The sequence below is a fragment of the Rhinopithecus roxellana genome, chromosome 1, assembly GCF_007565055.1.
Source record: "Rhinopithecus roxellana isolate Shanxi Qingling chromosome 1, ASM756505v1, whole genome shotgun sequence".
NCBI classification, from domain to species: Eukaryota; Metazoa; Chordata; class Mammalia; order Primates; family Cercopithecidae; genus Rhinopithecus; species Rhinopithecus roxellana.
Window position 1 is genome coordinate 150,833,512 of NC_044549.1, and position 26,524 is coordinate 150,860,035.

The 26,524-nt window shown below is 41.5% G+C and overlaps 1 protein-coding gene across 4 annotated transcripts in view; it reads left to right on the plus strand.

The window, feature by feature from the left end:
- Positions 1-26,524, plus strand: part of FGF12 (fibroblast growth factor 12) — a 593,021-nt gene that overhangs the window by 327,022 nt on the left and 239,475 nt on the right. The window contains exon 1 of one of the 4 annotated variants that reach the window (XM_010373011.2): positions 3,539-3,935. The exons of the other annotated variants lie outside the window; for them this stretch is intronic. Coding sequence (XP_010371313.1) covers positions 3,737-3,935 — 199 coding nt within the window. The 5' untranslated portion in view covers positions 3,539-3,736. Of the gene's footprint in view, positions 1-3,538; positions 3,936-26,524 lie in introns of those variants that run through there. 4 annotated transcript variants of the gene reach the window in all.

Sequence of the window (26,524 nt, forward strand, 5' to 3'; positions counted from 1 at the left end):
AAAAAAAGCCATCATTGTATTCATTCATTTGGCATTTTCCAGTTTTCAGAACGCTTACATATGCATATTCAGTTCTGCGAGGTAGATGCGAATCATTATCCCCATTTTGAGGATATAAAAGAGACTCCAAATTTAGCAATAATTTCCTCAAGGCCTCATTATACACCCCCTCTTGCCTATTTCTCTGGCTACTCCCCTTAGCTGACCTTTGTCTGTTTGGATGTTTAATTGCAAGGCAGGGAGCCCCCAAAGCCCACTGTACTATCCATGTCTGCCTTGCTCAAGAATGAGAGAAGTCTTCTGTTAGCCGAGGAAGGAAAACAATTTTATTTGTGGAATGTGAACATTTTCCTAATTGATAGAATTACCGGTTGATGTTCAGTAATGCCCCTCACCCCATCCAGATGCACATATGGAAATGCATTCAGCCTTGCTTTGGGACGTAAGGTATGTGTATGTGTGTCTTTTTCACGTATCTGGTTCTGTATTGCTAGACTTCCAAGGATATATCCACTGTCTTCATTCAGCCACACTGAACTGCTGCAGGGGATGTGTGCTCCCCAAATGACAGCTGGGATTCTCCCTTTCCTCAGGATGTCTTGCCTGTTTAATCCTCCTCCCAGCTGTTTGTTCCATGAGCCCCTATCTGCCAGCCTCTGCTTTGCCCAGCTGGCAGCCTGGAAGGTCCAGGCCCCTGGGCGTTGTAGGGTGTTAGACTCCTGCTTGATCTGAACAACGTCACAGATCTCAATCCTTTTCATCTCGAGACCACGTGAATCTTGGCTAGGCCCATAGGTTTGTGCTCATATCTAGAGAGCTCCTGGGGTCCTTCTGAGTCCCACATCCATTTTCAGTAGCTTCCAGGGCCTGCATTTTCCTTGCCTTCTATTAGGATGTTTCCAACATACACCTGTCTGTGCTTGGAAATCATACATTTAATCCTTCTGCACTACCCTAGATGCTTAGTGAGGTGTCTGAAGGAGAGAGATTAGGGATATATGAAGAGAAATTGTAAGTAGAAACCAATAGCCGCTCCCAGACTTTATCATGAATGGAAGGTGATTAATGCTTCATGCTGCATTTTAACTTGGAGAACTCCTCTGCCCAGTGTCTCCAACATCAGACATCATCACACTCACGTCTGCGGACCTGATTGCACTCCACAGCTTGTGGTTGACTGTCCTTGTCCACATCACTCCCTCACCGCACTTGGAGTGATCCTCTGTGCAGGTTGCTTATTTGGGCTCTCTTTTTAGGGGCTGTGCCTGCTTTGCAGCTTTCCAGACAGAACCAAGAAATCTGGGTTCCAAGAAGGAGGGAAACACTTTTTCCTGTTCCAAAATGAGCCATAGGTGGGGCCCATGATAAGGTCCAAGAGGTCATTGTTACTTTCTCCAGTGTTCACTTTCTTCCTGACTAAACAGAGAATCCTACGTGCTCAAGCTTATTGGAGAGAGCGTGGACTGCATTTTCTCAGCTCCCCCATCTCTCACCCCTTCTTTGCCCACCTAGGGTCCTTTAACCCCCACTGTGGTTGTGTTTCTCTTGTGGGAGGGACCGGACAGAGGGGACCCGAGCTGCAGTTCCCTTGCTCTGCCTCTGAGAATTTCTCATCCAAACCTCAATCACGTAGGATTGCGTAGAGAGGAGAAAAGGGGAGAGACAGAAAACACAGAGAGGAGGGAAAGGGGTGGCGGGAGGGAGGGAGGAAAGAAGGGAGTCTGGGAGCCGAGGGCGCGAGGAAAGGGAACCTGACTAGAGCGCGCTGTGCTTCCCGGCGCTCCAGGAGCCCGGCCCCCAGCTCGGCCCCACCTGGGCGCTCTTTCGCTCTTCCGTGGGTCGGCGGGCCGTGCGGGAGGAACTCTGGCTGCCGCCAGCTCTGCGTCCCACCCACCATCTCGGTGGCTCTTGCCCCTGCCCGGAGTTTCCTGCGGTGCTAACACTCCAGCTGAGCCAGCCGGTGGGGCGGCGGCGGCGGCTCCGCGCGCCCAGAGCCTCAGCCCATGAATGGGACTCCGCCCTGAGCGCCCCCTCCCGGGCCTGGGGAGGCGGCGGCGCGGCGGCGGGGGGCGACCCGCAAGCCCGCGGCTCTGAGCGGCCACCTGCGCAGCAAGTTGGGCGAGTTGGCAGCCGCCCGCACCTGCCTCCTGGCCCCGGCCCCTGATTCCGCCTCCAGCCCCAAGTGCCCGGGTTGCGCGCTCGGCTGCCTCCTGCCGTAGCGCCAGGAGGCCTAGGGGCCCCGCCTGCGCCCCCGGCGCCAGACCATGGTGGGCAGCTCCGGCCAGGAGCCGCAGCCTCCGCGAGCCGACGTCGCCTGCAGCCAGCCCCCGCCCCACCCGAGCGGACGCGCGGGTGTTCGCAGCGCGAGGGTCACTTCCTTCCTCGGCCGGGATGGGCGGCGCGGGACTGAGTGATCGGCCTTGCGTCCGGCGGGTAATCCCCATCTGATCTGCTGCCTGTGAGCTGCTGACTGCCGGGGCGCGCGAGCCTGGGGGGCACGGGCAGCAGCGCGGCGATGACCTGATCCCGAGCCCGCCAGGGCGCCCCTTCCTTCCCTCCCTTCCCTCGCTCCCTCTGAGCCTGTGCGGAGACCGGCTCGGTGCGGCGGCCCCGGGTGGACCATGGCGGGGAGCTCCAGTTAAAGGCGTGTGGGCGCCGAGCTGGAGAGGACACCTTCGGCATCGCTGCCTTTTGAGGGGGCTTATTTAAACTACTGAGTCATTCCAGATTTAGGATTCCCTAAATAATCACCAACTGTGCCCGTCTCGTGCTGGAAAGCAAGCGGAAAGAGAAAGAGCGCCCACTCTTGGGACCCCGCAGATCGCCTCTCGCTGGTTTCTCCCCGAGGGGTGCTTGGCCCTCGAGGCTATTCCCTCCCTCCCTCCCGCCCTCCCCCCTCCCTCGCCTCCCGCTCTCTTTGCAGTGCTGCTGGCCGGGAGTCGCTCTCACCGCAGCTGGAAACAGCTGCCCCCGCCCCGCGCCCCTACCCAGGCTCCGGGTAACCGCTCCCACTTCGCGCCTCTCGGAATTCCAGAACTCGGGTGGCCGGCCCCTGGAAAGCCGCAGCCGGCGCGATGCATTCTGTAGACCTCACCCTGCCGGGACGGACCTCCTAATCTTCAGAACCGCGGGCCGCAGGGAGTTAAATTGCTGCCTTCCTCTCCTCTCGTGCGGTTGGTGGCTTGTTTTCTAAAGGAACGTTTTATTCACTTTTTAGTATTTTCTACTCGGGGCGCGCTACCCGCCTGGGTCCAGACTCTGCTTTGTAAGTGGGTTTTCTATGTATGTATGTGTAGGTATACTTTGGACACCTTACAACGCTTGCGCCTCTCCAACAGAGGCACGGCTTGTTATTTTGGACATCGTTCTTCCCCTTCCACTTGGTACCCCGAACGCAGTGTGACTAAACTCCCCACTGCCCCTTGGACGCCGATCGCCTTGGGGTGCAAGTTTGGGGTGCAAACGTCTACTTCGCAAGAGGGCCTGGGACCGCCCCGCCCCGCCGCCAGAGGTTGGGGAAGTTTACATCTGGATTTTCACACATTTTGTCGCCACTGCCCAGACTTTGACTAACCTTGTGAGCGCCGGGTTTTCGGTACTGCAGCCTCCTCAAATTTTAGCACTGCCTCCCCGCGACTGCCCTGTCCCTGGCCGCCGAGGTCCTGCCCTCACCCCGGCGGAGCGCGAGCCGGAGGGCGCAGTAGAGTCTGGGGCCTGGGGCCCTCGCTGAGCAGCTATGGCTGCGGCGATAGCCAGCTCCTTGATCCGACAGAAGCGGCAGGCGAGGGAGTCCAACAGCGACCGAGTGTCGGCCTCCAAGCGCCGCTCCAGCCCCAGCAAAGACGGGCGCTCCCTGTGCGAGAGGCACGTCCTCGGGGTGTTCAGCAAAGTGCGCTTCTGCAGCGGCCGCAAGAGGCCGGTGAGGCGGAGACCAGGTCAGTAGAAGCCCGGAGAGTGGGCTCCCCAGAGGCGGACACCCTCTCTCCCCTTCCTCAAAGCGCCTCGGGACGCCCGTGGAAGGGAACCAGGATTCCTCTTTTACATTCTGACCCCTCTTCTCTCATTTCCAGACCTCTCTTTCAACCACTCTGTCAGTTAATAGCTTCTTGCCCCATATTCAGCAAAAACACTTTCTACTTTGATCAATCCAGGGTTTGACTAGAAGAATTACATGTATAGATGCACTTATTCTAAAAGAGCCTGTAGAGTCCTTGAGGGGAGTGAGTGACCACCTCATTCATTCATTTATTCATTCATCGGTTTTCTCTCTCTCCCGCTCTCCCATCCATCCATCCATGCATCCATCCGTCCATGCATCCATCCATCTGTAGAGTACAGTACTTACGCTGCCCACTGAAGACCTAAGGATTAATACAGCTCTTCCCTTATCCCTCATAATCCATGATAGACACCTAGTAGACACCAGATGAACTTAAATTTATTATTTTTCCAACTCTTCCTCCAGCAACACTTGGCATTGCATATTTCAAACGCCCTTGTCAATTTCTCGCCTCTTCATTTTTCCCTCATGCCCTTTCACTTCCTTTACACAGTCTTCATTTTCCTGTTAATTTTCTTCCAACCCCTCTCATGGTTTCCAAGGACTCTGCTCATTAACGTTTCTGTCCTCTTACGATACTTAGCACACTCACACTTCTGGGACATTGAGGGAACAAGACAGTATACACAGTTTGGCTTCAAGGAGTGTAAAGAAAACTTCAGCTTGATCAGAGATTTTCATGGCATGGGCTTTTCTGCAGCCCTGACCACAGATGATTGTTTTGGATATGTCTCTACTTGCAAAGCGAAATTGGATACCCAAAGTTTCGACATGATGATTCCCAGCTCAAGCCAGGCCAGTGTTCCCAGCTTGAGAGAATGAAAGCAGAATTGCGGAGAGATCTGTGCTTCCATCAGACTGTTGGTTTTCTGGTTGTGGCTGCAGAACCATTTGCATTCTGCAGATACTCTACCCCTGTTGTGGACAACTGAAAGGCAGCACTGTCTAGAAAGGGAGCCTGCTCTGTACTCAGTTGGCTAGTTTGTCTCTTTGCAACTCTGACTGTGGTATACTGTTGGTTTCTAGCAATGAGGCACATGGATAGGTCCATTGGATGAAGGATGACACTTGGGAAGTCTGGACAAGTGGGGCTCAGAATTAGCTCAGAAATTTGGGATTAAGCCTTGTGAAGAAGCGACCCTGTTTCATTTTCCATTGGGTTTTCATGACATTGTCCACTCCATACTAGGCTCATTTTCTTATTTTGTGATGATGATAAAGTAGTAAATCTCAGGAGTATACAAAACTAGTTGTGATCCCAAGACAGGAGCAGTATACTAGTCTGTATTATTTTATGTCCAATTAGTATAGCATGTTCATTTTATGAAGTGGAGATTTATGCAATAGTTTGAATTACCTCTACAAAGGAATTCACCTAGTGGAAAATAAAATAACCTGTTCTGTTGTGGAGGGATAATTTGGAGGCCTTCTTTTCTTAGGGCTTATGTGGTCTACAGAGAACTTCAAGGTTCTGAACTCAGTGTGACTTTTATATCTCAATCTCTGAAGTACGTGCTTGCACTCTCGTTGGGATAATTATATGACATCTTTGAGTTGATCCTAGTCAGCCTCTTCTAAAAAACAAGATAATAAGAATGATAGGGGGATATATGTGAACGGATAAGATAAACTGATCCTGACCTCTGGAGTTGACTTGGAGATGATCAATGGGTTACTTCTGCATGGCTTTATTTTCATGGCTTCATTTTGCATGGGAAGGAAGGACCGTATTTACTGCTTCCTGTGGGCTCTTCCTTAGCATCTCATTAGAAAACAGAGATTTGAGGCAGTTTCTGAGTTTATGGTTTTCTTCAGTGTTCATTTAATTTGCCTCCCTTTTTCTTCGACATAGTGTTCATCTTATCAGAGAAGATCCTGACTGGTGACTTCCTATAGCTAAAGTGTCACAATAACAATCTGGCAGAGAGATGGCAGGACCTATTAAGACATTCTCAGTGCAAGGGCGACCTGCGTGTATTTGTATACCATTTCAGTTTGTTCTGAAGCTTAGCTTAGAAGAATGGGCGTGTGGTATGTGGAAAAGCTTTTTGGGAAGATGATAGTGTGCTATTATCTTTACTAACAAAGCCAAATAATTAATCTGTTGATTTGCTGTCAGCAACCATGATTCACATAGCATGGAATAAGTTTATTTATAGAGAGATAGCACCCTCCACATATCAGTTCCAGAGAGGAATCTTTAGCTGGATTGGGAGGAAGTTGCTAAACACCAAAAAGAAAACTATTTGAATCTGTTTTATAATCACTTTGATGTTGTATTCACTTAATGTTTGACTTATTCTTGAAACCACTAGCCTTCCTAAGCCATATCATCGTGAACTAACAAAGTAACTCACAAATGGTAAAGTGGCGAACTGGAATAATTTGTCCTGATAAAGAATTTCCACTCTGAATTTCTGTCAGTGAGACACATGTTCCATTGACCAGAATTTCTAAGGGAGTGAGGCTTAGGAAGTGAATCTAAGGCAAGAGTTTGATGGGAAAGGCCACGGTTGTGTTTCTGATTTCAGGGCTGACACATTGAGTATCTCTGCTTCTCTTTTTTCTTAGCTAACCAAGTTCTGATATGTGTAGTGTTGAATTTTTATAAATACAGTGGGGATCCTGAAATTATCATGGCAAAGGGTTCAGATTTAAAATGACAGTAACGCAGAATGAAAACATGGGAAATGACTAGGTACGGCCTCACATCACACAGTTTCAGGGCCAGGGTGCACAGTGGATCCTTTTTGTGCAGCAAATCTCTGTCTTTATAGATGAGAAATCCTGGAGCCATTGCAAGTTTGTAATTTATCTAAGGTTGCACAACTAGGTTTTGTCAAAATTGAGACTAGATTCAGTTGACTTTCTTTCCTACCTTCTTTGCAACACAGCAGAAAGTAATGTCAACTAGTGTGAAGAACTGGATGTCTTATGTCACAGTTTTAACCACTGGTATTATTGTTATCATTGTGATCATTATTTTATAATTAGAACAGATATAGGGTAGAGTAGAAGAGGTAACTTGTAGAAGAAGGCATAGGCTAAGGAGGCCATTGGACTTCAGCAATGACCACCCTATAGCATTATTGAAGACCTATAGGCAACATAGGGTTAATAAGCCCCTTAGACAGTGTGTGGGCTGTAGATCTTTGAAAATGAAATATTGGAGACCCTGAACTGGAAAGTTGGATGAGGCCATTGAACCGTGAAAAAGGCTTTAGAACATTTCTATTTTGTGCACTTTCTAATGAGAAAAGAGTGTTCTTATAGTCATTATTTGAGTCATTATTTATGTGTAAAAAGGCTGTATGAGTCAGGCACACTAGAATATTTTCCTAAATGTTGATGCCACTTAACTTGCTGTATCTAGACTATTAGCACATCCGTATGAATTATATGCTTATTCATGTCCAACCTTTTGCTTTATTTTGAATAGAAACACTAGTACAAATGATTGACTACGAAATGATGTATGTTTTGACTCATAAGTTATTACAGACAAAGGGTAAAACTCACAATCAAGGAGGGAAAGGTGTTTACAGAATCTGAATGTCTGAGTGGCCACGAACCTTGGAGGTCATCAATATTACTCTTCCAGTTTTCAAATGAGATCCTCTGTGAAAGAGCACAGCAACTGATTAAGCCTAAATCTAGGTATTTTAAGTGATGTGAGTGTTTTTATTATATTTCTATATAGCTTAGTTTCTTACCTCAAACCAGAACATTAAAAGAATAATCAATCAGGAAAAATCTATCTTAAAACCTAAAGATCTTCAGAATTTTTTATAATTTAAAGATTCGATTTCATACACTGATCCCTTTAAAAAGTGATGGGGTAGAATTACACTACATGGTAAGATAAATCAAAGTAGTCATTGTAATTTGCCCAGTTTTGTTGATTTTCATTTACCTTATCTTTCTGAGTCCCTGTTTCTGCTGTTATAAAAATTGTGGTTATTCAAAATATTTCAGTATTATTTTAAATTGTTTTGGTAGATGCATAGCGTTTTAACAGTATACTCAATCAACAGTTTTATTATAAAACATATCCTTTTGCATAGAGGAAGAAAATATCATAGGAAATAGAAACTTCAAGAAGAAAGTTGACAGTAAAGGTCAAATGTTTAATCATGTGATTTATGGAATATGAGTTAGATTTTTATAAATTGCAATAGTTTTGGCCAATATATGGGTCAAGAATAGATTTATATGACAGGTGATATTTTACATTTATAGGAAGTACTTTGATTACATTTTCTCTTTTAAAAGTATGATTCATATCTGAACTATAAAATCAGCCTAATTAAATGATATTTGGCTTGATGTTTGTTAAAAAAAATAAAACAGTGAGACCCCTAACTTTAATAAACCCATCTTAGGGTTTAAACTGATATTTTGAACGTGTTTTTAAAATTCTGTTCTCTCTACAGCAGTGCGTTCTCATCAATAAATTATGTTTCCATTGTAAGAACATTTTAAAATAGCAGTTATTGTGATCTCTTGATTTCTTTCATCCCACAGAGATCTCATCAAGCCATAACTCGAGATTAAGTCTTTAAAGTTTTAATGAATTAGTTATTCTTGAACAGAAGGAGAAAAACAATTTATAGGAAATGAGGCAGTCTCTGCATTTGAGGAAGCAATAGGAATATTTTGGAAGATCTTTAGAAATGTAAGCTTTGTCTCATAAAATTGTATTTTAAAAAGTCCTGGGCTTACTCGTATAGAAACACATTGCTTTTATTCTTGGTGAGAGAATAAATTTGCTCTGGAAAATTTGTAGATTTGCTTTGGAAAATGTGTTAATAGTGATTAATTTTTTCTTATCTCTTCTTTGAATGCATGATCATCATGTATATTTGCTTTTGACATATAGAATTATTATAGATTTTATGATGGTTCCGCAAAACAGCCTTGTTAGACATAGGAGAAAGACTTGATATGCTACATTTTGGATTTTATCTTCTGGCTTACCCATGGAATTACAGAACTTTTCTTACTTTCTAAAGAAAGGTACACCACATCTAAAGGGCTCTGATTCTAAGACTACCTCCTAAGCATCTGTGAGTTGGGAGAAGCCTTAGAAGCAAAATGCCTATAAATTAATCATCTATAATAATAAATTTTAATAATAATAACTTGACTTCAGGATTTATAGAATTTCTTTACAATTTTTGCTTCTTTTACTTTTCATAGCAGTCTGCTGAGATAGCCCCATCTTAGAAAAAAGAAAACTAAGCCTCAAGTGGCAATGAGATTTGTTCAGATTCATGGAATCAGAAGATGACTAAAAGTCACATGGCCCTCAGTCCCACACTGCAGATAATCTGCCTTTATCTCCCACCACACTGAGGGCTAGGAAGCCCTGAATCTGAAATAACTTAATGTGACTTGAAGCTGGGAAACTATTGTTGGGGTGAATCTGATGAAAAGTTCAAGAAATGTGGAACATGATTACGTGGTTTGTTTTGCTGTATGTGTGGTCTAGAGCCCCGAGGGTGGAGGAGAGAAATGGAAAGCTGATGGAGATCTTCAGGGCAGGACTGAAGAAGCAGTCCCATGGCTATGTTGTTATGTGCTGGGCTTAGGCTCCTGGCTCAGATGTTCCTGTCTGAATGCCAGAAGCCTTGAAGATATCAAGGGTTGCCACAGGGGATACCTAATGACCCACTGGGAGACTTGGGCCCCGAGGGCCAGACTCTCTTAACCATAAACATAAACAATTGCTTCAGATGTTTTGGAGAGTGAAGAGGTTAACACCAAGTTAAAGACAGCCCTGTAAGATTTAATCTTTTTGTCTGTTTGTTTAGCTTAAGTGATACATAGCAGAATGATTAAGTACCTGGACTTTGGAGTGGGATGTGAATTCAAATTATGGTCTTATTATTTGTAAGAACATTAGGCAAGTGTCTTCATATCTTTGCACCTCAATTTGCTGATTTGTAAAATGAAGATATTACCTCTATTTTGGTGAAGAAATGCCTCTTTGAGGAAGAATCATTTAAGCTGAGCTGCAAAAGATGAAATAGGCATACAGGGATGGAAGAACATTCCAGGCAGAAGAGAACAACTTGCATGAAGATTGATGTGAGAGGGAGCTCGGTGCTTTTGAAGAAATTGAAGTATAGCTGGAGCAACGAGAACAAAGGGGAGAGGGGTACAGATGATGTTGGAAAGCTTGGCAAGAACTGCAGGACCTTGAGAAGCCTAAGATGAATTTTGTATTTTAATCTAGGGTCCAAAGAAAGATCAGCAGTACGGGGTGATATCATGCAACTTGTATTTTTAACTGGGCACTTTGGCTTTGGAGAAGAGAATGGATAGCAGCGGAGCCAGAGTAGAAGCAAAGGAACAGTGAGGAGGCTAGGGCATCAGTCTGGACCAGCAGTTCTCAAAGTACAGTACAGAGGCCCTAGAAGCTTCCTGATAATCTTTTAGTGGATCCGCAAGGTCAAAATGGTGTTCATAAAAAATATTTCCTGGCCGGGCGCGGTGGCTCAAGCCTGTAATCCCAGCACTTTGGGAGGCCGAGGCGGGTGGATCACGAGGTCAGGAGATCGAGACCATCCTGGCTAACATGGTGAAACCCCATGTCTATTAAAAATACGAAAAACTAGCCGGGCGAGGTGGCGGCGCCTGTAGTCCCAGCTACTCGGAGGCTGAGGCGGGAGAATGGCGTGAACCCAGGAGGCGGAGCTTGCAGTGAGCCGAGATCGCGCCACTGCACTCCAGCCCGGGCGACACAGCAAGACTCCGTCTCAAAAAAAAAAAAAAAAAAATTTCCTAATACCACTAGTTATTTGCCATTTTCACTCATTCTGTCACAAGTGTCCATTGGAATTTTCCAGAGACTGTGTGATATATCCACAATCGTCTGTAAAAGGTACTAAAAGTTTCCTCTCTTTTCAACCACGTTTCTTTGTGAGGCCAGGTTATCCTTACGTACTTCATCCACAATAAGATATCAAAAGAGATTGAATGCAGAAGCAGACTTGAGAACAATGACTTCTATTAAGCCAGACATTAAAAACATTTACAAATAATTTATAAAGTAGTTTTTTCATTAATTCCTTTTTGTTTGTTTTGGAAAATACAGATAAGTTTTATTAAATCATGCTATTTATGTTAACACTTAGTGGAGCTTATTATTGTATGAATAAATAATCATTTGAAAAATTTCACTGTAACTTCTAAATACAGTAAATGTTGAGAGATATAAACTACATAAGCACAAAACTCTTTGGGGGCACTCAATAATTTCTAGGAGTGTAAAGGATCCTGAAAACAGAAAGTTTGAGAACTACTGGTCTAGGTTATAGATAATGTTGAAACGAAGTTGGTGGCCATGGATATAAAAAGAGTGGGTAGAGGTAGAATGAGCAGAACCTCATGAGAGGTAGACTATGAGTGGAGAGTGGAAGGTGCCTGGATGATTCCTGGCTGTACTATTTCCTCATGAATTGCATGTTTGTGGCGATGGAGTGGTGAAGGAGCAGGGTTGATAGAGGTCAATAATGTAATTGCCCAACTACAAAACACTATAGAATGTGAAGGTGGGGACTGGGCCTGGTGGCTCACACCTATAATCCCAGCACTTTGGAAGGCTGAGGCAGGCGAATCACAAGGTCAAGAGTTCGTGACCAGCCTGGCCAACATGGTGAAACCCCGTCTCTACTAAAAATACAAAAATTAGCTGACCGTGGAGGTGGGCGCCTGTAATCCCAGCTACTTGGGAGACTGAGGCAGGAGAATCATTTGAATCTGGGAGGCGGAGGTTACATTGAGCTGAGATTGCATCATTGCACTCCAGCCTGGGCCACAGGACGAGACTCAGTCTCAAAAAAAAAAAAAAAAAAAAAAAAAAGAAAGAAAGAAAAGAATGTGAAGGTGGAAGATTGGGTTTTATTTATTGTTAATAGTTTTACAATACCCATATATATAAGACTGTTTACTTTATTCTTGAACTCTCAAGTAAACACTCAGTTGCCTTTGAATAGTCAAGTGACTTTACAAACACAAATTTTGTAAACTGCTCTTTTTCTGCCTATTGTTAGTGATTTGATTAGTTTGTAGTATTTGTAGGCCTCCCAGACTCCACGCTTCTAATCACACTTACGTTAATGCCTCATAATTGAAACTTGGGCTGACGGTTTTACATTTGAAGATTCAAACAACCATGGATGGAAATATTTCAAGAAGAAAACCATAGTACAACCATGCTATGCAAATACTGTGCCATTTTATGTAAAGGACTTGAGGATCCTCAGGTTGGGTATCCTGAGGGTGGGGGTCCTGTAACCACCACTCCTCACCCTGAACACAGGGAGGGATGACTGTACTCTATACAGTCTTTTCTTCATGACTTTTTAGGAGTCAGTAGAGAGGGCCCTAAGGCCTAAGACCAAACTTGGTTCCCTAGAAGTAAAGAATGACATGGGACAAATAGGATCTGTATGTCGAATCACAAAATGTTAGCACTTAGAGCTTATATAAGCCAGTGGTTCTCAGCCCTAGCTGCAAAATGAAATCAACTGGGAATTTTTAAAATGTACTAATGCCCAACACCTAGAAAGTCTGATTTAGTGTGTTCAGTCTGGGACCCAGGCATCAGCCATTAGTTTTGTTTGCTTGTTTTTAAGCCCCTATACGATGCTAATATGCAGCCAGGATTGAGAGTCCCCAACCTGTTCCAATCCCTTTGTTTCATAACTTGTGGCCCTTAAACAAAATTAATGATTTTATTAATTTCTTTAGGAACACATCCATGATGCCTAGACATTTTATACACCAATATAATTTATAATGATGATCTCTTCTGTCTCAGTCCATTCTGGTTGTTATGACAAAATACCATGCACAGGTGGATTAAACAACAGAAATATATTTTTCACAGTTCGAGAGGCTGGCATTCCCAAGATCAAGGTGCCAGAAGATTGGGTGTCTGTGAGGGCCTGCTTCCTGGGTCATAGATGGCAGTCTTTGCTGCTTTTTCAAATGGCAGGAGGGGCAAGGGAGCTCTCTGAGGTCTCTTTTGTAAGACCCCTAATTCCATTCATGAGGGCAGAGCCTTCATGACCTAATCCCTTCTCAAAGGCTTCCAGTTCCTCATATCATCTTGGAGGTTAGGATTTCAGCATTGGGCAGGGGCAGGGGCATGTAAACATTCCATCCAAGGCACCATTTTTCTTTTTTTTTTTTTTTTTTTTTTGCTTATATTTGAATCTTTCCTGTGCTTAATGATGTCCCAAACCTGAGCTGCATCATCATATGGAATGCTCGCATGCCTCGTCTTCTTGGTGAAAACTTCAGTTCCCAAGCACAGGACCTGGTCAGCACTAGATTTCTCAGCACTTAGCATACTGCCTGTGTCGCCGCAGTTCTTCCGTTGCCGTTAAATCCATGAGGAAATGATATCCTGACTCACTGAGCAAGCCTCAGAGGAAGAAGGATTCTGAAGTTAGCATCTCTCCTCCCCACCTAAGGACGCTGAGATCCTGCGACTTCTCAGTTTCACAGGACTGGTTAGATTCTGAATTTGAACTCAGGTTTGTTTTTCCTAATCTAGTTTTCTTTCTGCTCTGCCAGTCCTGGAAATGGACCTCAGTTTCTGTCTTTGAAAAACAAACGAGTTATATATAAGAATATATAAGAGCTAGCCTGGCTGCGGTGGCTCACGCCTGTAATTCCAGCACTTTGGGAAGCTGAGGCAGGCAGATCACTTGAGGTCAGGAGTTTGAGACCACCCTGGCCGACATTGTGAAACCCTGTCTTTACTAAAAATACAAAAGTTAGTCGGGTGGGGTGGTGCATGCCTGTAATCCCAGCTACTTGGGAGGCTGGGGCAGGAAAATCACCTACCCCGGAAGTGTAGGTTGCAGTGTGCCAAGATCGCACCACCGCACTCCAGTCTGGGTGACAAAGCGAGACTGTGCCCCCGCCCCAAAAAAAGAATATATAAGGGCTTTTTTTTTTTTTTTTTTTTTTTTGAGACGGAGTCGTGCTTTGTTGCCCAGGCTGGAGTGCAGTGGCGCGATCTCGGCTCACTGCAAGCTCTGCCTCCCGGGTTCACACCATTCTCCTGCCTCGGCCTCCCGAGTAGCTGGGACTACAGGCGCCCACCACCACGCCCGGCTAATTTTTTTGTATTTTTAGTAGAGACAGGGTTTCACCGTGTTAGCCAGGATGGTCTCGATCTCCTGACCTCGTGAACCACCCGTCTCGGCCTCCCAAAGTGCTGGGATTACAGGCGTGAGCCACTGCGCCCAGCCATAATGGCCTCTTTAGCCTGAAAAGCCATTAACTGTGGTTCCCCTCACCCCAGGAGAAACATTCGTGACTGGGAACATGAAACACAAATCTTTTCCCTGCTTCTTACTTGAAGGACAAAACTATTTTCTTCGTGTGCTGTTTTGGATGTTCCTAACTGCATCCCATGGTTTAATTACTCACAATGCACTAATAAAGAAATCTGTCCAAAATATCAGTCTTTCTCTTGACACCAATTGAGGCTTATTTTGTCCCTTCAAGGATTAGGAATTATATCAGTGTGCTGTGTGCTGTGTTATAGATTTTTTTTTAAAAGGGGTTTGAAGGGAAGAGTGAAATTCATGAAAGAAGAACTATAAACCTGGATAAGTTGCATAAGTTATAAAGATAAAATAGGGTAAAAAGTTCATAAAGTTTTTTTTTGTTTTTTTCAATTGTACTGGTGATTTAAATGTTGTATTTTAATTTTGGGAACTCAAAAGATGACCCAGATCACCTTCACAGTGTCCTAGAATCAGATAATGCTTTAAAAATCATTAAGAAACAGGGACAGAATTTAAATAAGTGCCCAAAGTAGGGATCTGTATTCAAATTTCCTGGTTAGAATAGGTGTCAGGTTCTGTTTTCAGTCAAATAGCTCTAGCTGTCTACACAATATACCTTCTACACACGATATTACATTTGAGAAAGGAAAGTCATCCAGAGTCACCCACAGGGGCCGCAACAGAAAAGGTTCATCCATATCTGAGTAATTAATATAACATGATGGAAAATACAGAGGATCTCAAATTCTATGGAAACCAAAGTTTCTCAGTGAGGGGCGAGTCACATATGTGTTGCTGTCCTGCTTTGTTGCTTCAGAGGATACTGTAGTGGGTTTTTGCAACGCGAGTCTAGCTAGGAGAAGAAGAGATGGCATATGAGATGATGGTTCCGAAGCTCAGAATTCTAGGAAAGGAAGTCACAATGATAGAAACCCAGGTATCCTCTGTAGTCTTCTTACAGGATATTCCTCTGAGAAACTGGAGATATACTTTCTTTTCAGAAAAGTAGAGAGGATTCCTCATTGCCTCGTTGCCTCACCTGTCTTTCCCTGACAATCCCTGGGCCATTATCCTCTGCAGCTTTTGCTCAGGAAAGGAGTTGGCAGCATTGTGGCCAGGCCGCCTCCACATTCTGCAGCTCTGGTTTCCCAGGCATTCTATCTACTCCTCCCTCTCCACCTACAGGTCATGAGAAAAGCAGGACCAAGAAGGAAACTTGCTTTGAAATTATGCTTTTCCTGGTGTTGCCACAAAGCTCCCTTCTTTGAAATGCTCCCGAGTGCATTTTCTGGGTTACCACATGGCTTTATGAGTTACAGTTCCATTCATGATGATTCTGCTAATGGAACTACCATCTTGGTTAGGAGCCTGCCCCTTTGGGATAAGTTTTAGTCTGGTGAAGATGGAGGTTCCTTGGTCCTGACTCTTGTTATTTTCACTGAAACTGCTGTCCTGCCTGCTGTCTTTTTCATGCTCAGCAACTACATTCATTCTGAAGCTGGTTTTCTTTGAGATTATGCGGACATCTGTAAGGTCTGAAGAGCAGCAAGCTTTATGCACCTGGGTTCATTATTTGAATTCAAAATCTGGTTGAACTGGCACTTCAATTTTGTCTCAGGCCATTATATATCTTGCACTTGGAGTTGAGTATCTGTGACATTAGCCTTGAGATGTCTACCTGGTAGGGTGTATATGAAAAGTGTTGGTGGGTTTGAATTGGAAAACAGGACTCATTACAATACACCTGCCCACCTCATGGAAGAAAGAAATGAGACTCATAGTGGGCGTTAGGTCATACAACTATGAAAGGCAGAGCAAGGACTGAAATTTGCGATAAGGCTATTCCTTACTGCTGCACCACAGCTGCCTCCTTTTGGGGCCCATTGCCCAGTGCTGGTAGCAAGAGCTATATGCCTGTTCTGTGTCTGGAGCAATATAAATGTTGCGTAGCTGCCTTTAAATATCTATAGTCAAGTTATATTGCTAGACACCTATGGAGTATTTCTATATCATGTGCTTGGGAATGGGATATAGAAATACTGAGAAAATCATTGTCTTCTTTTGTGTAAGGCAGTATATAATTAAGATTTGTTAACTCTTGCCTGATTTGCGTTACTGTGTTCCAAGTTAGAGTTTTGCTGTATTATTTTGGACCGTTTCTCCTTTAATGTCTGTATTTCAAGAAAAACAGTAATTTCTTAATTTAAAAAAATTAGCCACAATCTGTCTTTTAAAAATACACATGTGGGCTCAATGCCTGGTTAAGAGCAAACAGTTTATTATTGTATCATCAATATGAATAGGCTCCACAATCAAGGTTCTTTCTCCACCCTTCCCCACATACTACTCTAACTGACCCAAACCTTCTTGACATTCATAGAACATTTACTGCATCTATCCATTTCAGTTCTTTTAGTTTATAGATGTTTTTATTTCTCCACGAGGGATGCCATTAACCTCCACACCTATCCTTCACTTACCCAGAGACAACCCCTCATTTATCCACGCTGCTGCAGTCCTGCCCATTATTCAAAGCCCAGCTCAACTCCCATCTCTTCTGCCAGATCTTCGCAGATCCTTCCAGGTAGAATGAATCACTGCCTGCCCCAGGCTTTGTACCCTGCACTGTTGTCTGCAGTTAGTCTGTCTTGTCTTATAATTACTCTGTAAGTACCTCTTTGTCTCTGCAGCTGGAGAGTGAGTTCCTGGAGGGCAAGGGCCCTGTCATTTCAATGCTTTCTACATAGTAGGTGATTAGAAATAATTCATCAAAACGAAATTAATTCCAGTGGTGACTAATGTGCTCATGGCATCAGTACTAGTCAGGCTCTGAGGGAATTTCTGCATATATATGAAAATGTTGGGAAAGAAAATAAATCAGTATTTTGGGCTAATACAAATATCTCTTCATTTGATACTAAATTCCAAACATATTGTTACTCCAGTTTAATTTGATAGATAGCTGTTAGATAAATACTGAGAACTTCATGTCTTTACTTATTCCCCAACCCAACTCCTAATGGCCATCCCTTCTTGTACTTAGTATTTACTTTGCCTAACACCTTCAACCTTTACCTCTTTCTTACCAGAGCACCCACTGATGCAGGGGGCAGTTTCTGTGGGAATGCTGAAAGAAGGAGCATCTTTATATTAATTTATCTCTTTGCCCCAGAAACCTAGAGGGAGTGGGTGGTGCAGCAAATTTGGAAAAGGGCCCACTTCTATTTTGACTGGCTTAGGTTTCTTAATGTTAGGTTAATGAGGAATAACCTTTGCCATTGATTTCAGATTTAGTCATGTCTGGTCCTTACATTTACAGTTGAGACCAACAAGTCATTTTAGTGTTAAATAGCCTTGAGGGAACATACTCACTCTGTTTTCACTTTCTTTGGTGAAGGGCTAAGTGATGGGGAAATACAGTATTGATTGGGTTTAATGAAAAAGGTTCTTTCTGTCAACTCTTGATTACCTCACTGGTTTTTCTTCTTTTCTCTTATTTTAAGGTTATTGATAGCAGCATTAAATAAGTCTTCTGTGTATGCTGCAGTTCTCTGTATTTATTCTTTTGCTTGGTTTGAAACGCAACCTGTTTGAAAAGAAGATATAAATAAAAGAGGCTTTTGATTCAGTCTAAGGTAAAATGATGTCAGAGAAAAAATACTGGACTTGGAGTCAGAGTCCTAGTGACCTTGGGGAAGTCATTTTTCTTCTCTTCCACTTAGTTTCCTTATTTTCAGCATAAAAGGGTTACTATCAGTGATTTCCGAAATTCCTTTCAGCTTTATTATTCTGGATGTATATTTATGGTGCTGATACTCAGGGAGGACAGGCATATGTATTCCAAGATATCTGTAGGTCAGATATAAGAAAATGGCTTAATGATGTTTGATATGAAGTTCTAGAAGATTTGATATATATTAAATGGAATATCACAAATTTAACAAATATATTTTTATTAGCTTCTCTGTTGTATATTCTTTATTTGTTCTTAGATTCATTCAGTGGGACACAAATTGACTATGTTTCTAAATTTTCCTTATTTTAGTTTCTAGCATTTTGACAGGCCTTCAAGGTAGACCATTACATAAGTTTGGACCTCAGCCCCAGAGGAATTTAATAAAATAGTGGAACTAGTATTTGTTTTAATGGAAAACACATTTATTTACTAGTGTAGTCTCAAAGATAATATAACCATTTTTTTAAAAACAGACAGGAAAGGAACTATGTGATTTTGAGTGAAAGTTGGAGACTTTATGTCTGCGTAGGTTAATGTGTAATGTCATATTGCAGTACAGTTTTAAGCAATAGAAATGTGGTAAAGTATAGGATGCCATAGGAACTGATTGGAATTTTTGTGGAAAGGCAAATCATGCCTTAATTATCAAGTTTTTAGATTTCCCAGACTTGGAAAATGCCTTTTAGATATGTTTTCCACCAGGACTTCATCAATTATGGAAATTTTTAAAAAGATAACATTTACTAAATACCAGTCTTGACATTTTCTTGGAATCATCACATTTAATATCATGGGCAGTTTGTGAAATTGATTTATGCTCATTAGTGATAATAGTAAAAGACTTGATAAGGAAGGATATGATTAAAATATATCCTAAAATGATATCTTAGAGTTTCTGTGAGTTTTATTTATATATATTATCCACATTACCTACTTCCATAGGTGTTATTGGTATTTGACCTTTTTCTTTTTTTTCCCCGTTTCCTTTATCTGTGCAGTATGGTTACAATAAACACAGGAAAATTCAGTTTTATCTTTTGTACCATTGATCATGTTACTTCACCAAAAAGAAGCTTGGCCTACTCCCTGAATTTGAAGTGTAATACAAAATCAGTTTTAACCACGAGAAGGGCTTTTTCTTTTTGAGGAAAATGTCCTCAGAGTCAGTTAGAGGCCACCTCATAGTGTGTATCAAACATGAGGAAACTTTTACAAAAACAATTTGGAGAGCTCCTATAGGATTATTTCTCCCTATTTACATATGAGTTGAGAGTGAATGTAGGGTTCTACTGAATCACTGGCTAGTTTACTGTTTTGATTAGAACAGGGTGCTAATAAAGTCATTTCTTGAGTTTAGTCCTTATGTAGAACATGGTAAAGAACAAAGCCTAGCATATTGCTTGACACGCAGATGTCACATCAAATATATTTGTTGGATGAGTCACCTTACCAATGACATAGACCTAACAAAGCATGGTAAATGCAGATTATCACTCCTGGTGGAGAGGGAGAGTGAAAGGCACTCAGCAATGCTCTATGAATACCCATAAATAGAGCCATCTTCATATACACTGTGAACCTTTGGGAAATTCGAGTTTGTTGGGTGAAATGTTTTGATTCTGCTCTATCCCACATATAGGTAGAATTAAAAAGCAAACCTATACCCCATTAACATTATAATCACAGAGTCTTAATATTGTAGAAAACTTCACAGGCAATGTAACTTCATATTTGAACCCACTGACTGCATCACCACTGTGCATTCATTTATATTTTCAATTATTTGACAAACATCCATTGTCTACTTGTAATCTGTCTAGTACTGAAGTATGGGTCAATAGAGAGAAAAAAAAGGCCTTTATCTTAAAAAGGTCGTGGGTTAGAGGAGATGCAGAACACCACAAATTACATGTGTAGTTCAGCTTGCTTCCTTCTTCCCTCCCTCCTTCTCTCCCTCTCCCTCTCTCGCTTTCTTTCTTTCTCTCTCTCTGTCTCTCTTTCTCTCTTTCTTTTTCTCTCTCTCTTTCTTTCTTCTTTCTCTCTCTCTCTCTTTCTTCTTTCTCTCTCTCTCTCTCTTTCTCTCTCTCTTTCTTTCTTTCTTTTCTTGAGTTTCAGTCTTGTTGCCCAGACCGGAGTGCAATGGTGCAATCTTGGCTCACCACAACCTCCTACCTCCTGGGTTCAAGCGATTCTCCTGCTTGAGCCTTCCAAGTAGCTGGGATTACAGACATGTGCCACCATGCCCAGCGCCCGGCTATTTTATTTTTTATTTTTGTATTTTTGGTAGAGATGTTTCTCCATGTTGGTCAGGCTGGTCTTGAACTCCCGACCTCAAGTGATCAGCCCACCTGCCTCCCAAAGTGCTGGGATTACAGGCATGAGCCACCACTCAAACGGCTTTAGTTCAGCTTTCTACTTGAATCTTATGATCTTCAATGGATGACACATGTTGTCAACTCTGATTATTAAATGATTTCCCCCAGTATTAATTCAAAATCTGTCTTTTGGAATCTTCTTAATTCAAGTCTTCTGAGAAACAAAAATAAAAACATAGGAAAAAATGTCAAATCCCTTCTCTCCGTAATAGTTCTTCAGATCAGCACTTCTCAAACTTGTGAAATGCAGATTCTGATTCAGCAAGTTGGGGGGTGACTTTGGAATTCCCTCCTAGGCGATACCATTGCTGCCGGCCTGGTGACCACACATTGAGTAGCAAGGCTTTAGTAAACGTAAATCTTTGATTATGCAACACTGCCTATCCCCTCCTCCTCAATCCGTGTCTTACTGCCTCCAATCTAAGTCTCACTTAGTTTCTTAGTTCTTTCTGATACAAGGTGGCATTAAGCTCATCTATAGAAGTAATAATATTGAAAAACTCACATGTCAGAGAGACATGGTCAGGTATTGAACTTTTCTAATCCTCACTTTTCTTGTCTGAAAATCAGGACACCAAACTTACCTATCCTAAATTTGGAAAGAATTTATTTGAGATGAAGGATTTACAGCACCTAGTATAAAACTATTTCATATAGGAGATTTGTTCACCTCCAGTTTGTCAATATCATTGTAGAGGGTGTTGCTTGGAATCAAGTATAATAATCCAGATTTGGTCTGATAAACCCAGAGTAAAATCCCTTCAGTCGAGATGAGAATTTCTGTGAGGCCTTTAAGAGATCACTTTATCCCTCTGCACAGTAATATTTGGTTAATAATCTTTGCAACTGCTGTTTATAATGTGCTTTGAGAAAAGAACTTTATAATTTCACAGTAGGGATTTTATTATTTTTTAATGTTAACCAAACTCTTAGGATTTTCATGAGATGTTTTTGCCTGCATTCTAAATTAAGTCTCCAGTTGGTCTAGACCTCATCTGAATTGATTCAGGCACTTTCGCAGGTAGATTTCACAGCATGTAAACTATATGCTCGAAGGCATTACTGTGTGTTAATTTTAAGAGTTCTGAGCATATTGTTGTCCACAATTTCACTGTTACAGTCTGAAAAGTATCATAGTGAAGAGATATACATTTTACTAATCCCCAAACAGTACATCTTTTTGTCCTCCTTGGGCTCATGCTTTTCTCTTTGCTTGGCTATGGTTTCTCCTTGGATAGGCTCATTTTTATTGACCTCACTTGTCTCCTCTATATTTCTGAGCCACAGATTAACATCTGAGCTCCTCATCCATATTTTCCACTACATGCTAGATGCCTGCCGGTAGTTGTTCCACTGGTAACCCAAATGCAATTTGCCTTGATTTGAATGTATTATCTTCCTTCAGAACCCAACCTGCTTTGTGTCTTGAGTTTCCCCTTTTAGTCAACGGCACTACTAATGATACCTAGTAGACACTTAGCAAATATTGGTAGTTTTCTTACACTGACCTTCTTGTTTGCCAAGTTGGGGACTCCACTTATCTTTGACTCATCTCCTCATGTCAGTCACATGCCTCATTGACTCTGTCTCTGTAACGTTTTATTCTATTGTTTATTCATCAGGTACTGACTGAGGACTTTCTGGGAACTATAAGGGATAGTAAGATGAATTAGCTCAGTCCTGGCCATCACAGAGCTAACAGCTTTTGTTTCATACAACCTTTTCTTCATCCCTCCTGCCATAATTTAGGGGCTTGTTGTTCCAACCTGAAATGTTGTAAAATCCCCTACCTGGTGTCTCAACCTCCCTTTTCTTGAATCCCTGATTATTCTTCACACAGAATTTTTCAAAACATATTTAATGTCACATTACTTTCCTATAAAAACCTTTGCAGAGGTTCCCAATTTCTTACAAGAGCACCTTTAAATGGCTTTAAAATGACTGTACCTTCATGAGATCTTATCTCATCCAATCTTTTTATCCTCTCTCTTAGCTGTATCCACAGCCTCCACACTCCAAGTATGGCATTTGAGCCAGGCCGGAGAAGATGAGAAGAATTTCAATAGGCAGTAAGTGTGGGCGGTAAACACATCAACAAATAAATGAATAGAGATGGGAAACTGTATGGCTGCATGTCTCAGCAGTTAAGGAAACTCAGAAATACATGACACAAAAGCGCTTTCCCTCATCCCTCCATTTTGACATTTTTCACGTAGTGTGCTAGAATCTAAACAGCCATTTTGTACGTGTTCTAAGGAAGGAAAACTCATGGACATTTGAATGTTTTTCATAAACTAAGTGAACTAAGTCCGTGATTATGAGTCAGCCTACAGGACAGCTCTTTCTTTATATACCTGGGTTACCATAGTGCCATTCTTGGTTTAGATTAAACGTTTTAAAATTGAAAAGGGAAACTTGAACATGATAAGTAAAGGAAGTTCTTGTTGTTGTCCAGATATTATGGATGATGGTCTTAATCAGACATATAATAATTATTTCACCATTTGTTCCTCGAAGTCATTTTTTTGTGCCATCATCTAGTCTAATTGTAGTTTATATTGGACACTTCTGATTTATCAACTCTTGTAGAAATTATACAAGAAAAGTGGGTCTAATACTTAATAATTCATAAGAGAATGCCTTTTTATTAACCTTTTGTATCAAATAAAGATTTTTAAATAATTTTAAGTAGAATCAAAATAAAGTTGAGTTGATCCAAATTTTTGTTCCCTTTTTGCTTCTTTTTATTTTGCTAGATCAAACATTAAAGATTAGGAATGTTTAGTTACTTTTTAAAAATCTAGAACAGGCAAATGGAAATGCTAATGCTGAAAGGATAGCATTAAAATGGACGTATGCTGTTCCCAACCTTCCCCTTGAGGAACTGTTGGATCTAGATTGTCCCAGACCTCAGGGGAAGATTGTGGAATATGTATTGTTGTTGTTGTTTGTGTCTGACATGGAGTCTCACTCTGTAGCCAGGCCGGAGTGTGGTGGTGCCATCTTTTCTGCTCACTGCAACCTCTTAACTTCCAGGTTCACGTGATTCTCCTGCCTCAGCCTCCCGAGTAGCTGGGACTATACGCAGGTGCCACCATGCCTGGCTAATTTTTGCATTTTTAGTAGAGATGGTGTTTTCCCATGTTGCCTAGGCAGGTCTGGAACTCCTGACATCAGGTTATCTGACCGCCTTGGCCTCCCAAAGTACTGCGATTACAGGCATGAGCCACTGCGCCTGGCCATGTATTGTTAATTTTAGTCTTTTCACATTGGTTCGCCATTGATTATGTTTCGTTGTAAGATTATCCTTTTATTTTTTTTCTTGGTTACCTTAGTTTCCTTTTTATTTTTTGGCTTCTTTTTTTCAGTAATTTGGTATCACAGACATCAGTATCAGGAAATAAGTGACAAAATTTTGGCACCACTTTATATTTCATAAGACATAGTGAAAGTTTTTGCTTATTTTGTTATTCTTCTTTTCCATATGTTTCATTTTTTTAAAAAAATTGAATATCTTTTAAAATATATTTTTCAAACTTGAATACTTATTTATAGAACTCTACAGTCTGGCATCATATAGCAAGTTGCTTTCAAAATGTGAAATGTTTTTAAAATATAATTTATGATGACTTTAATTTTAAGGAAATGACACTGATTTTTAAATTTTTATTTTACCTTCTATACTCCATCTTCAACTCTTATTCCATGTATTACTGTATTGAATTTATGTGATTATAAGTTACACATCTTTCTTAATAGTCTGAATTCTTTTAGGGCATGATACATTTGTGATTTCTAATTGTGATCTCTACAACATCTGAGAATATATCTAGCACTTAATTATATTTCTGTAGACAAAAAATAAATAAAAAGCACCTAACATATGTCAACCTCTATAACTTCACAAATTTTAAATAAAATGCAGTCTAAATTATGATACCTCCAGTATAATGACTCATTTACTGTAGCTGATATTGCATTGTATTATAATGATTTGGATTGTCTTTGTCTTTGCTTATTTTTATAAACACGTTTTATGTATTATTATTATTATTTTTAGATAGGGTCTTGCTTTGTCTCCCAGGCTGGTGTGCAACAGCAGTGTGGTCACAGCTCACGGCAGCCTTGACCTCCTGGGCTCAAGTGATGCTCCTGCCTCAACCTCCCAAGTAGCTGGGGTTACAGGCACATGCCACCATGCCTGGCTATTTGGTTTAATTTTTTGTACAGATGGGGGCGTCTCTTTATGTTGCTTATACTGGTATTGAACTCTTGGGCTTAAGCAATCCTCCCGCCTTTACCTCCCAGAGTGTTGGGATTCAGGTGTGAGCCACCCCTCCCGGCCTTATGTATGTTCAATTATATAAAATAACTAAGAGTGGCTATAATCAAACTTCAAAGTCATGGCATTTCTATCTTGTTACTTTTTATTTTTTGGAGACAGTGTCTCACTCTGTCACCCAGGCTGGAGTGCAGCGGCATGATCACACCTCACTGCAGCCTCAACCGCCTGGGCTCAGGTGATCCTCCCACATCAGTCTTCTGAGTAGCTGGGACCACAGGCACGCACCACCACAACCAGATAATTTATATATATACATATACATATATATGTGTGTGTGTGTGTGTGTGTATATATACACATTTGGTTTTTTTTTTTTGTAGAGATGGGGTTTTGCCATATTGCCCAGGCTGATCTTCAACTCCTGGGCTCAAGCATCTTCCAGCCTTGGCCTCAGCCTCCTAAAGTGCTGGAATTACAGGCCTGAGTCACCATATCCGAACTGTTTTGTTATTGTTTTATTGAAAATAATTATACTACTTTATTGCAAGAATGAAATAAAAAGAAATCCATTTTTAGACATTTATTTAAAATTATTGAAGCATACCTGGCTTTTTGAGTTATTTTATTAATATGCCATTTTCTTTCTCCCAACTTAAACAATAGAAGACAGATTTGGATGTCTATCCTATAACTAGATGGCTAGATATACTTTTGGTTTATCTAAACCTTAAAATTTTGAGCTTCTAAATAGCCCCTAACTGGTCTTAGACTTGTCACATCTGTTCTGTGAAATCATAAAAGGGCCAGCTATGAGATGTCATTTGAATTCTTCGTGTGAGATATAATAGAATATTAACCAGCTCTTCTGTAGGGTGTTCCCAGATGCACGCATGCCAGGGAACATTGTGATTCAATGATAGTAATGGGATCCGATTATGATCCTTCCTAGGATTTGCAGTACAGTGAGACAGGAATACCATGGTTATTTCTCTATATTCTTTCTCAAATACAGTGTACAGCCCTGCTAGCAATTGCCCCTTTTTGTGTTCATATTACTGTTATTTATATTGTACAATATATAGAGATATTCATATTATAGATGAGGGAGCAACAGATAGGTTAATGTCAACCTTATCGAAGTTTTGACACTTTTAACAATAAAGTATATACCTGTACCTGGAACATTGTAAGTGTTCAGTGAATTTTAGTTTATTTTTTGCCTCCCCAGCTTTTGACTCCAATTCCAATGTTCTTTATATTAGCAGAGATTACCTCTCCCAATTGCCTTTTTATTGGGTAGGTCAGAAATAGTTTGATTTCTTCACTTACTCAATTCATCATTTTCAATTTGTGTTCTTTAGACACGTCTCTGTTTCTATTCATGCATTACCTTGTATGTAGAAGCAAAAATAGAATAATAAATATTACATAAATTACTCTAATGATTTTATCAGAGCCTCCCTTTAACTTTCATATTCATATTTATTCTGGATTCCAGCTGGGAGACAGAATTTATATTTACAGTAAGTTTTTTAAAACAAGAAAAGTAATTTTTAATGGAATTTGAATGCGGTTTTGGATGGTGAGGTTTATAAGTATTGCATTCCTGAGTCATGAATCAGCCAGAACTTATGACAGATGAAATTTGTGTAGGGGAAATCAAATAATGAAATGAGACTTAATAATTTCTGCAAGCCATATTTAAGATTGGTTCCCAAGATAAGCTGCAGCTAGCATATACTGTGTGTATGTATG